The 12,374-nt window shown below is 36.8% G+C and overlaps 1 protein-coding gene and 1 long non-coding RNA gene across 9 annotated transcripts in view; one reads left to right on the forward strand and one right to left on the reverse strand.

Moving 5' to 3' along the window:
- The window catches only part of LOC127426264 (uncharacterized), a 33,504-nt gene that overhangs the window by 6,996 nt on the left and 14,134 nt on the right, over nucleotides 1–12,374 (reverse strand). The gene's annotated exons all lie outside the window — the stretch shown is intronic.
- dazap1 (DAZ associated protein 1) overlaps nucleotides 1–12,374 on the forward strand; it is a 29,516-nt gene that overhangs the window by 6,982 nt on the left and 10,160 nt on the right. For 6 of the 8 annotated variants that reach the window (XM_051672934.1, XM_051672936.1, XM_051672932.1 and 3 more), the window contains 4 exons: nucleotides 141–189; nucleotides 6,845–6,927; nucleotides 10,572–10,725; nucleotides 11,065–11,094. In XM_051672934.1, the coding sequence (XP_051528894.1) occupies nucleotides 141–189; nucleotides 6,845–6,927; nucleotides 10,572–10,725; nucleotides 11,065–11,094 (316 nt within the window). The remainder of the gene's footprint in view (nucleotides 1–140; nucleotides 190–6,844; nucleotides 6,928–10,571; nucleotides 10,726–11,064; nucleotides 11,095–12,374) is intronic. The other 2 variants (XM_051672933.1, XM_051672937.1) reach the window with 2 other exon arrangements.

Genomic DNA, 12,374 nt, shown 5'->3' on the forward strand with positions numbered 1-12,374 from the left:
GTACCAATCCCACACAGTGGCGTAGATTTCCATATAAATTCTATTAAAATTTTGTAATCGTGTAAGAGGAATTAAAGTCATGTGTTTTTGACATCTTTTTTTATTTGATCCTTCACATGTTCTGTTCTCCCTTTTTGAAGGTCACAGAGGTGGTAATGATCTATGATGCAGAGAAACAGAGGCCTCGAGGTAAACCACACATTAAGTTTTCCTCCCATTTAGTCTCTCTCACCTCACACTCATGACAAACTATTCCCACTCAAAGAGAAGAGAACATCACACAGGCCATCCATCCCTCTCGTGTGTGTGATGCTGGGTTTGGCGTGTCTCATCTCTTGCGTGGCGGCAAGGCAAATCAGCAGCATCCACATGACGTGCAGACATTTGCATTGAACATGCCGCTTGGTCAGTTCAGCTTCTTTCACATCTGCTTGTGTCTTAAATCTTCAATAAAGTAGAAAGCAGCATGCCTGCCACTTTCAAAAGTCACCTTTTTTATTTGCCAATCAGCACCTGCTGAAAACTGACTGTGGCCATGACCCAGTCTAGTTGCATTATTTAATGTGGAAAAAAAGCCAACCAATTTGACTGAAGAACTGAAAACTTCATTTTTATAATTCATTTCTATATAGTGTTTGGGGAAAAATGTCAGGGCAGTTGACCTTTTTCTAAGTCCCGCCCCCCTTGGTTACAGTTGCCACAGAACATCCCATAGGAATGAATTGATAATTGATGTTCATAAAGTGGTAAAAATTGAACGGATATCATTCTTGCATTGGCTGGAATGAAGTGTAATATTGCAAATAATTTGTATTTTCCATTTTTCTTTAAAGAAATTGTTAAATTACACAGTAACATGCTTAAATATTGAGACTGCAAAGCAGAATCATGCAAACAATTATCAGTCAATTGAAAAGAGAAGAACTTCAGTTGGTAGCGATTACAACTGCTAATATTAGTGAAAGTCATCAGAACTGTTCCTAATGTTTTTACAAAATACTCACTATGGAATCTATAGGCCTATATTTTTACTATTGGCTCTATCTGATACAATATGTAAATTAATGTTAATCTACCTTATAGCAGGGATCCTTACTGATATTATACATGTTCATTTGGGAATGAGGGCTGACACAGTTTAATCCACAGCATTATTATCTCAAGATTATTTTGAAATTTTGGAGAAAAACATGACTGCATATATCCTTTTCAGTGTACCTCATGTCAATATTATAAGCAGTGTTCGGAAAGATACTCAAAAAAGTATCTAATATAAATTGTAATCAAATTACTTCACAGATTACTTCATAGGAAAAGTAATCACATTACTAAAATTTTAAGTTACTTTCTAAAACATTTTTCACAGAAAAGTTTGTTTTTGCATGCAACGAATTCAAAGTAATGTATATATATATATATATTTCCTTGTTAATTTTCGCAAGCAAGCCGTAAACTCAGCACCACCCATTTCTCCCTTACAATGACTTTTTCGGGGGCACACATCCTTCAGCTTTCACAGATACACAAACAAACGTACATGTGAACGTGTTTCATGTTTTAAATATATTCTACATAAATAATGTTATTTTAGAAAGATGCAACCAAAGGATTGTGTTTAAAAGTAATTAACTTCATTGAAAGTCAGTAATCTGATTACAAGATTTTCAAATGTCATGTTACACTATTTTGACAAAAGTAGTAATTAGAATAAAGTAGTAGATTACAGTAATTGTAACTAGTAACTTTGTAATTAGATCACACCCAACACTGATTAGTGTCCTGGTACCAATTGTTTTTAACAAAGTTTTGCATAATTTCTAGTTTAAAGCTATCAAAACACATACAGGCATTTTAAAAGGTAATTGGCAGCATTTTTTAAAAGGTTATTAAGGCGGGGCTTAGCGAAGGGTACTTTTTTTCAATAGGATTGTGCATAGGCAGCACAGAGCTCTCTTTTGCTTTCACTCTTCAAACTGAAATGCTTTTTACATTTCACTCTCTTTGGTGATGTGGAATAGTTTGACATGTGAACATCTGAAACTGCCTTATGAATTTTCCAATCATGTTACATCATTTCTATTAACCTTTAGGCATTGAGTAAGTTTATTTTAATTTACATTTAATTAATCTACAAAATGAGTGTTTATCGCAATGTAGTACATTAAGTAAGCCTTCTCTTTCTTTCTATGTCCCTACTATCCTTGTGTTTGAATGCATTAACGTTTTTCCTGAGATATGTCTGTTCTTTCCTGTAGGATACTATACAGATAGTGGCACCACACAGATTAAGGCCTGGTGTGAAACACTCATGCCTGTTTCTCTGGTGTACACAGTTAATGCTTACATTTGTGGCCAGCTAAAGGTGGTGGCTTGTCCTCAGACAGTTTACTACTTTCAGTTCACTAAATTGCATAAAATAGTTCAACTCTGTTGGCATTTTACACTTCTTAACAAAATAATCATTATGGCTGAAAGATATCAAATATCTGCTATATATTTGTGATGATTTTATTGGCGATGTAAAATTAAAGCTGATGTATTTATTTTTGTCAATGTAAAAATTATTTCTCGTATCCCAGCTTAATATGCAGAGACATTGTGGCGATATCAAAACTGTTCCCTAATCCGTATTAACTAGGGCTGCAACTAACGATTATTTTGATAATCGACTAATCTAACGATTATTAGAATTATTATTCGACTATTCGGGCGATTATTGCAACGATTAATCTTTAGCTCTAAACCGACTATTCAGCTTGTGCCCAACTTAAAAGGTTGTATTAAACATGCTTGCTAACAATAAAGAGGACAAAATCATCTTTAAAAATACCTCTAAATGACATTCACTGAATTAAAGGGGAAAAAATACTTTTTATTATGTTTAATTCAGTAAAAATGTCACTACAAAAAAATCCTATTGTTATCAAGTGTATTTGTCTTTTTTTCCATTTAAAATTGTCTAAAAACCTTAAAACAAGATCCATTTACTTGAAGTAACATATAAGATATTTAGACTTGCTTTAAGAGAATGTATCTTAAATATAAGTGTATTTTTTTCACTTGGTTATACTTCTGCAAATGCAGTAAAGACAAAATATACTTATATTCAAGATCTGTTCTCTAAAAGCAAGTCTAAATATCTTATATGCTGCTTCTCAGGTGAATGCATCTTTTTTTAAAGGATTATTAGATATTTTAAAATATTTGTATTTTTAATATTACATTCAACATTCTCAGATTAAAAAAATATATATATTGTGCAGTATAGCTGCTAAAGTAAATGTACGCTGTTTTAAAGGAGTTTTAGATATTTATATTGGAAAACAAGCCAAAACAAAAACAAATAAAAAATGTATTTTGTTGCAGTGTATAATGGGGCGAAGACTACCCTCTCTCACCTTTCTGTTCACTTCAATCCATCTTTAACTCTCAAAAAAACAAACTCTCTCTTATTAATAAAGCTGCGTTTTGCCAATTTTCTTCACGATAAGAAATGCACAGTGACGTATATTATGATTCAATAAGTTGCCATCACGTTATAATCTAGCTGCATTAAGCGTGCGCACTCGAGGGATGAGCATCCCCGCAACAGAGTGTACCTCAGCCGGGTGCAGTTTCAATCTCTTCCCCCTTAGATCGGGACACTTCGCGCAACTCATAGAAGAGGTGCTGACCGCACAGAGAAATGCCAGTTTCCTTATTATTTTAACTTTAATAAAGCTATAATGCATTAAATAGAACCGCATTAAAGATGTAATGCCGGGGTGTTTCCTTTAAAGACACTCGACACGCAAATTTTGCTTAAGCTGAGCATCAGCTCTGGCTCTGCTTATTCCACAACAAGAGTGCTTCTGTATTTACTTATTTTGTATTTTTGCATTATAATTCCCTCATACTTTGCGATCTACATCACCTGAAGCTGTTTGGAAAGTTTAGAGTGCGTCTGGACTGTGAGATGTGTTTTCTTCCTCTCCTCAGTCAGGCGCAAGCTGCAGTGCTGCTCTTGTGTGCAATCATTAGAGTTTCATATGATCTGTTATGTTAAGATCAAACGACTATTCGACAATGACATTTTTTTCCGACAGTTTGTCTGAAATCTGTTTGTTGACAATTAGTCGACGTCGATAACGTCGACTAATCGTTTCAGCCCTAGTATTAACTATGCCACACATCCATTGTTCTAAACAAATAAAAAATACAGAGAGCTGTCATTAATGAGGTTAAGCAGGGGGTGGAGTAATAACTTCTGTGGATATCAAATTAAAATAGCTCATTTACATATACACCAGAAAGCTGTTTAATGCGTGAAAGCTGCTGAAGACACGAAAGCAGCGTGCACTATGTAATGCGACAGATGATTGCGCTGCAATAGTACATCAGACTTCAGGGTTCCTCCAATGCACATGCGCACTCTTCAAAAACATATAAGAACTTCACTTACCGGTATGCTTTAACATAACCTGACACATAATCCGTGTTAAAGTGTTTTCTCTTAACAGCCTTTAATCCCTTAAACGGCTGCATTCACGTCTATGTGACGTTTCAGAACGCTGCTTTCTCCAAAACACCAGAATAAGCGTTTTTCTTAATTGCATGTAAGCGGGTTCAAAGTCTTGACAGAATAAAAGATATATATGGAATAAAAGATATAGAAGTCTCAGCGAAGTCAAATTATGTTGACACAGCAAACTAACAAGGAACTATGCCTCTTACCACAGTTAGAGAGCTGTAATTCCAACCACACAACTTTGCAATGCTGTTTGCAAATGTTTGTTGGAACTATGCTTTCGGAAACATTGTTACCAACATCGTTTAACTAGGTTGGTAACGATGGATCTTGCGACCATAGTTGGCTAACGATGCTTTTGGGAAACACACACCAGCTCGGCACAGCAATATTTGCTCAACCAGTGGTGTAAGTTTAGGGTGTGACTTTGTGTTTGTACAACCAATGGAAGACGAAGGGAGTTTTCTGAAATCTGTTTGAAAACAGTCAATATTTTTGCAATTGCGTTTGGTGATGCTAGTGGCACAGAAATTACACACTTCAGCTTTAAACATTATTGTGACTATTGCTATGATTTTAATGCACTTTTTTATTTGACAGTTAAGTTTCTTAAACCTTGATCATTTATAAATAAATTTTTACTGTATGTTACTTCTTGCCTTAAACCTTTGAAATCTACTTGGCCACAATAGCTGTTTAGTTGAAATGGTGGCTCCTCCTAAGAGCAAATACAAAAATACTGAGATATATATTCAATATTGTCAAATGGCTAAAACATTTTGAGATTTTATAGAAATTATTGTTTTTATTTCTAGTTTTTAGTTTAGCTGTAGTAATTATATACTGTCTAGCTGTTAAACTCAATTGCTTCACATATGCAGGACTTCTATCTGTAACAGGCAAGAGGCCATACAGTTTCAGAACTTTTTAGAAGCCTGTATAACTGGGAACTTTCTTAAACGAAACCAGACCTGATGATGAAGGGCATGTTGGGTATATTTAGTCCTCATTTAGACAGATGGTTCTGCTCCATATAATGTACAAATTCTCAGATCCCTTCAGTCTCAAAGGACGCACAATCGGAATCAGGTTAGATCCCAAAGTGGAGATTCTCGCAGCCCAGTTCTGCCACAGTTATCTGATCAAACAGAAACTAGTTCACACTGGTGGATCTGGTGTAGCTAAACTCAGCTGCTGCTCGAGGACTTGTGCTCGGTCTTATCACATAAGTGACCTTGGAGTCCAGCAGCGCTTTAATAGTTCTGTCTTCACGACCTCTGCATGCGTGGGTGCACGCAGTCGCTTTCTGTTTCCCTGTCCCTGAGTCTTGTGAAATGCAGATCTCGCAAATCGAGCATTAACTGGGTTTACACCAAATGAGAAACTGGACTGTATTAAATGTTTCACAGATATCCTTATATCCTAGTGGTGCTTTTGTTTGCAGTGCTACAATCTTTGTTCTCTTGGTTTGCCCAGAGTACTTTGTCATTTTGGGAGACTTTGAGAAAAACAGTAAAAGCCTGTAGTTTAATAATCATTCTCATGCACTGATAATTGTGGTTGCTGCTCGCATTTATTGTATAAGATTGGGGGGGGGGGGGTTCGGATGAAACTGTTAAAAAGGCAGAGATATTTACAATCCATTCTTTAATCCAACATTGCCAAAGATCCCTAAAGGTATAGTTTACCGTTAAAGGGATAGTTTACCCAAAACTGAAAATTCTCATCATTTATTTACCCTCATGCCATCCCAGATGTGTATGACTTTCTTTCTTTTGTGGAACACAAATGAAGATTTTTAGAAGTATATCTCAGCTCTGTAGGTCCATACAATGCAAGTGAATGGTAGCCAGAACTTTGAAGGTCCAAAAAGCATATAAAGGCAGTCCATTTGACTCCAGAAGTTAAATCTTAAATCTAAGTTCTGGCCACCATTCACTTGCATTGCATGGACCTACAGAGCTGAAATATTCTTCTAAAAATCTTAATTTGAAAGAAAGTCATACTCATCTGGGATGGCATGAGGGTGAGTAAATTATGAGAGAATTTTCATTTTTGGGTGAACTTCTTTTAAGGCTACATAAGTCATTCTGACTTTAGTTATCAGATGCCTTCTATGGCTGTTAATCATTAAATATGTTCAGGGCTAAAGTATTAAAGAGAGCAAATTCATACATAACACATCTGTCCTTTCGGACCCCACCTGTCACCTTTCCTGGTGACCCGGGCCATGATGTCATCTGAACCTCGGTTACCCCCACCACCCCATCCCTCTTATGTTCTTCTAGCTGTTCTGTCAACACCCTGCTGCTCTATTGACTTTTGGTCGTTGGATAGGTTTTGGATTTATTACTTTCGAGGCCGAACAATCAGTGGACCAGGCTGTCAACATGCATTTTCACGACATCATGGGCAAAAAAGTGTGTAGTTGTAGTTTTATTTTCCCCTAAAACAGAAACTAAAGCTTGGGCGACTGAACATTTGAGAACTGACATTTAATTTGACATTTAAAATTCAAAAGGGAGTTGTTTCACATAAAGAAAACATGATTGATTATTTCTTTCCCTGTGTTCCACAAGGCCCAAACCACAAATGTAGAAAATATTTAAAACAACTTTCCTGTGTTTTATTTGTCAGACTTGTCCTAAAAAAGTCTGAGCTTCAGGATAGTCCTAAAACGTTTAAGATGCTCTTTTATACATTTAGTTTCTCCTACTTAGAATGCAGACTTCTGACCATGTTAGTCGCCCAAGGCTTGGTTCATTTGGACTGCTCCTTTAGGTGCTGTAGTGCTGTATAAAAGGGTATATTGAGGTAAATTTAAATGAGATTCAATTAAATACTTGACTATTGAATGATTGCTTAGGTACTACATAGATACTAAGTGAACTATAAAGAGTTGAATTTATACAAGCACTCACCTAAAGAACTGGTCAGTTTCCTTTTTATTTTTTTATTTTTGTATATATTTTTTCTTATTCAGGTTATTCATTTGGTTTTAGTCAGGTCACTTACTATTTGAGTTCTATATTTCCAAGAAGACAAAGAGAAATCTCAATTAAGTGACCTCAGTATTAGAATCTCCATACTGTGTCCATTAGACATTCAGTTCCAAATGGGTTTTGGGTGGGTACCAAATGTTGCCCCTGTAGCGTAAGATTATTGTCTGATACCTGCATTTAGTTTCAAGCCCGTTTCAAGGGATAGTGCAAGACTGAACAAGCATGACATGTTATCTCACCTCACCAGCTAGGCTTGGTAATAATATCAGTCCCAACATGATTGGTTTGAGGTTGGTCGACTTACTGTGTTCTGACAATATAATATTAGCAATTCTTACATATTTTGATGAATAGCCATTTTAAGTGATGCAACATGACAACTAGATGGGTAAAATTTGTAATGACAAACTTGGATATTGACTTGATAAAGCCTTGTCTGAAAGTTGAAACTATTTTTTTATGGCTATACAGACATTACAGTAAGACAAACAGATGAATGAATGGATAGATGTTCCCATAATGCAGTAATGTACACTCACTGAGCACTTTATTAGGAACACTATGGTCCTAATAAAGTGCCCAATGTGGTCTTCTGCTGTTGTAGCCCATCCGCCTCAAGGTTTGATGTGTTGTGCATACTGCAATGCTATTCTGCTCACTACAATTGTACAGAGCTGTTATTTGAGTTACTGTAGCCTTTCTGTCAGCTCGAACCAGTCTGGCCATTCTCCGTTGTCCTCTCTCATCAATGGCAGAACTGCCGCTCACTGGGTGTTTTTTTTGTTTTTGGCACCATTCTGAGTAAACTCTGAAAAAAAATCCCAGGTGATCGGCAGTTATAGAAATACTCAAACCAGCCCGTCTGGCACCAACAATCATGCCACAATTGAAATCACTGAGATCAAAATTTTTCCCCATTCTGATCGTTGATGTGAACATTAACTGAAGCTCCTGACCAGTATCTGCATGATTTTATGCATTGCACTGCTGCCACACAATTGTGCTGATTAGAAAATCACATAAATAAGTAGGTGTACAGGTGTACAATCTGGCCATGTGTGAGTTTTACATTTTTTGGCAGCTTAAATTTAAGTAGTCTTTGTCCATTTGAAAATGTCATCAGTGTAGTCTGTGGGATTTTTCCAGGTTTGATTGTCTGTTGTGCGAAAACCATAATTCCAATCTGTTAGAAAAGTCTGAAGGTATGTGGCAAGTTTGGTGGATGTAGCTTGAAACCTTTAGGATTTTCAATGATACAAGGGATTTTGGAAAAACCATAAACCATGTCTGTACAATAACAGTATGTTGGCTTTGTCAAACCAACATAATAAGTTGAGAATGCATTGATTTAAGCGCTGAATGCAGAGCGGATCATGCAGGCCTGTGTGTTTTCATGCAGGCCTGAGGCATTTTCTTGTGCCCTGTTATGTGTGCTGATTTAAAGTGAAAACCCACTTTTAGGACGTTTGTTCAAGACTCCAGAATTGCTCTGTAGCTTCTGTCCTACATTGAGATTGTTCTCGCCTGCTGACGCTCTCCTTGACTCGTGCCAGTGTTCCTGAAGGAATCAGGTGCTATGGTACCAGGGCTATTGTTCTTCACATGACATTATTGTGATGGGACTTGGGGGTGGGTGTAGAGGGGTAGGGCTATACGTTATAAAATTAGAAACTGGAGCATATCAAACTCTGTACCAAATCCCAGCTCCACAGTTGGACTCTTAAAGGTAATGCCCGTGGGAGTGAGGGGGTGGGGGCCGCGTTGCCTATTCGAGGGTTTGCAGACCACTCGCTCAAACTGTACCTAATTAGGTCGACAGCGAGAGAGGTAGAGAAAGACGAAAAGGGAGTCGTTACATTTATGCTGCTTTCCAACGGAAAAATATCGTCCCTCGCTCTTGATGCAAGGTGACCCCAATAACTCACCCCCTTTAGAGTCTCATGTCTATTTCTGGATCTCCACTTTAACAGAAGTAGAACTTTCCTGTGTGTTAAACTGTGTGTTTGTGCAATTGTTGTTTTGTTTTTTTTGCTGAGTGGCAGGTCACTATAGAATGTCATTGGCCTAATTGGAAGATTAATTATTGGTGGTAATTGGGATAATTTGTGGTGCTTACTAAGGCAGTTGTCACTGTAATTAGTCATACTTAGGTTTGTGATTTCACCAAACCATTAACGGCATGTAGCCAAACACGGTTGTACTACAGACATGAATGATACCTCACATCATGAGGCTTGTTGTTTTTATTATTTTTTTAAAGGATCAGACTAAATGATTTATTGCACATAATTAGACAGGCAAAAATGTAATGGATGCATTTTGAAGGAGTGAGCCAAGTTATATCATACACTTTGGGGTGGGTTCATTTGACCTTTGGACCATTAAGCAAAAGGTGGTGGCGAATTTTGCATGGGAAAGCACAACTTAGTGTTTTCTTCAGAAAATTTTAAAAATCGAGTTATTTCATTTTTATATTTGACACAGTATGAAGATTCATTTCTGATTAGTCTTTTCTCTCTCCATTGTTATTATTTGCATGTTAATTATGTGATACTACTAGATTATCATACATTTACACATCATTGACCCATATAATTCTATTGCCGTATCTAAACTGAGTTTCTTAAGCATTAGCCAGGGGAAGGTAAGTCTTCATTTTCTATCAGCAGTTTATATCTACATAAAAGAGCTGAGATATAAGATAAATGCAGGGACGGTGTTTTTTTAGGTACGTCTATGGTAATGAAAAATACTATGTTAATGCTTATTCTCAAGTTTTAGCAGAATTCATTATTCCTGATCAGACCCATGGAGTTGTAGTGCATTTTTGAACTCCTAAATGTCCCTTTCATACCCAAGTACCTCAGAAACATTGGTTAAAAAGTTCTCAAATAAAAGATTATAAAGTATATTCCATTCCATCTGGACTACGGTCTTGCATTTGGCCTAAGAAAGAGTATCTGTTTTGAGGTGAGGGCTAAAGTTTCTGATAGGTGAGCGGGGGAAGTAGGCTGTATGTTAATTCTCCTCTTGCTAGTTACGACCTCTTGTCCTTTGTGCAGGTTGAAGTGAAGAAGGCGGAGCCTCGGGACAGCAAAGCTCCCGCCTCCGGTCAGCTGGGAGCTAATCAGTGGGGGACCCGAGCCATCATAAGTGCAGCCAATGGCTGGGCAGCACAACCGGCTCCGAGCTGGCAGCAGAGCTACGGGCCTCAGGGTGAGTGACACGCCGGGCTAGAACGCAGTGGGAGCATAGCACGTCCCAACCTGAAAAATGACACCTAGAGCCAACTGGTATCAGTTGCGCTTTGCTTTTAAGTCTGGCTGTACTGTTTGCGCCATCTGGCTAAAACCACACAGGGTTTGTTCACTGTGCAGGAGGGAATGTTTTCACACAGAGTTTGCCCAAAATAAGACCGCTCTGCCTGGCGTGAATCCAGAAATACGAATGTCTTTAATTGAACTTATGGCTTTACTCCCATTTGGCATATGAGAGAATTCTAATATAGTTTCACGGTCTGGTGGTTGTGAGTTAAAATGTATTTTTTTGTTCCAGGTGTTTGGGTGTCTACAGGTCAACCTCTTGGTATGATTTTTTTTATTTTTTTATTAATTAATTTTTTTTATTACAGTTTGATTTGGGGGCTGTTAGTGCTGCACGATTATGAAAAAAATTTGCATTGATATTGTAATTTCAGTTAATTTCAATTAATACAGTTTACATTAAAATACTTGTTTTGCGTGGGGCATATGCATGCCATATTAATTGTGTAGGCTACACATCCAAAAACAAACGGAGATTTGTGTTCTTAAATTACTTTATACATACATACATCAGGAAATTAAGACAATCAACTTCACATTGGCCCTCTATTGTTCAAATTTTTTAATAAAGTACACACAAAAAGCGGGCAAAAGACATTTAGGCTGGGTAAAAATATAGATTTTCCATTGCATCTCGACCTTCGTTTGAACAATCTCAACATCGATTCTTAAATCCCAAGATCGATCTTTTACTCTGTGACAACCTTCTATAACCAAATCTTACGCTGTGCGACTAAAAATGTCTATGATTATGATTTCACGAATGAAATCTGAAAATGTTCTAGCCAGTGTGCTAATCATAGACATTTTTAGTTGTATGAGTTGTGTAGTGGATAAGGAGCACAGAGGTCCTTTCTCTGCGTGTTAAAAGAAAAAGTTTGGTTTAACTCGTACTGTGTGTCCAAAGACGAGATGCATGGATCCATATGTCATTGAATAATGTCTCTTTTAATACCCTTTCTGTTTTTTACGGTCAGTTGTTGGTTAAAAAACAACAACATTTAATTCTAATCACACATGGATGCGCTAAAGAAACCACGCACGTGTTCTCTCTTTATATGCGCTTACTGGCTGATGCCGCTAGTCTGAAAGAGACAGTATTGATTAAGCATGTATTCTACATATCAATGTAAATACTTGTAAATAGTACAAATTATGCAACTAAACAATAAATATGTAACAAAAAGATATATGCAACATAATACAGCATTTGCCATTTCAAGACAATAATTGATGGAATACTGAATTTGAACATTTTTCAAAAGCTAAAATGTGACAAATTTGATGAAAAACTACTGTTATAAAATATCATCTGTAAAATTAATATTTTTCAACTGTACCTAGAAAGGTTGCCTAGAAGGTTCCTTTATATTTAAGAGGAATAATTTATTTTATATGTAAGCAAAATGGACATTGTAACAGAAATCTACCCATATGGATCAATATTGAATCAAGATCAGAATGGAATCAAATTAAGAGCTTTTGAATCGGATTCGAATCAGGGAATCTGTATCGATATCCAGCCATAATAGACATGTCTGT

Source organism: Myxocyprinus asiaticus, chromosome 35 (assembly GCF_019703515.2).
Source record: "Myxocyprinus asiaticus isolate MX2 ecotype Aquarium Trade chromosome 35, UBuf_Myxa_2, whole genome shotgun sequence".
NCBI lineage: Eukaryota > Metazoa > Chordata > Actinopteri > Cypriniformes > Catostomidae > Myxocyprinus > Myxocyprinus asiaticus.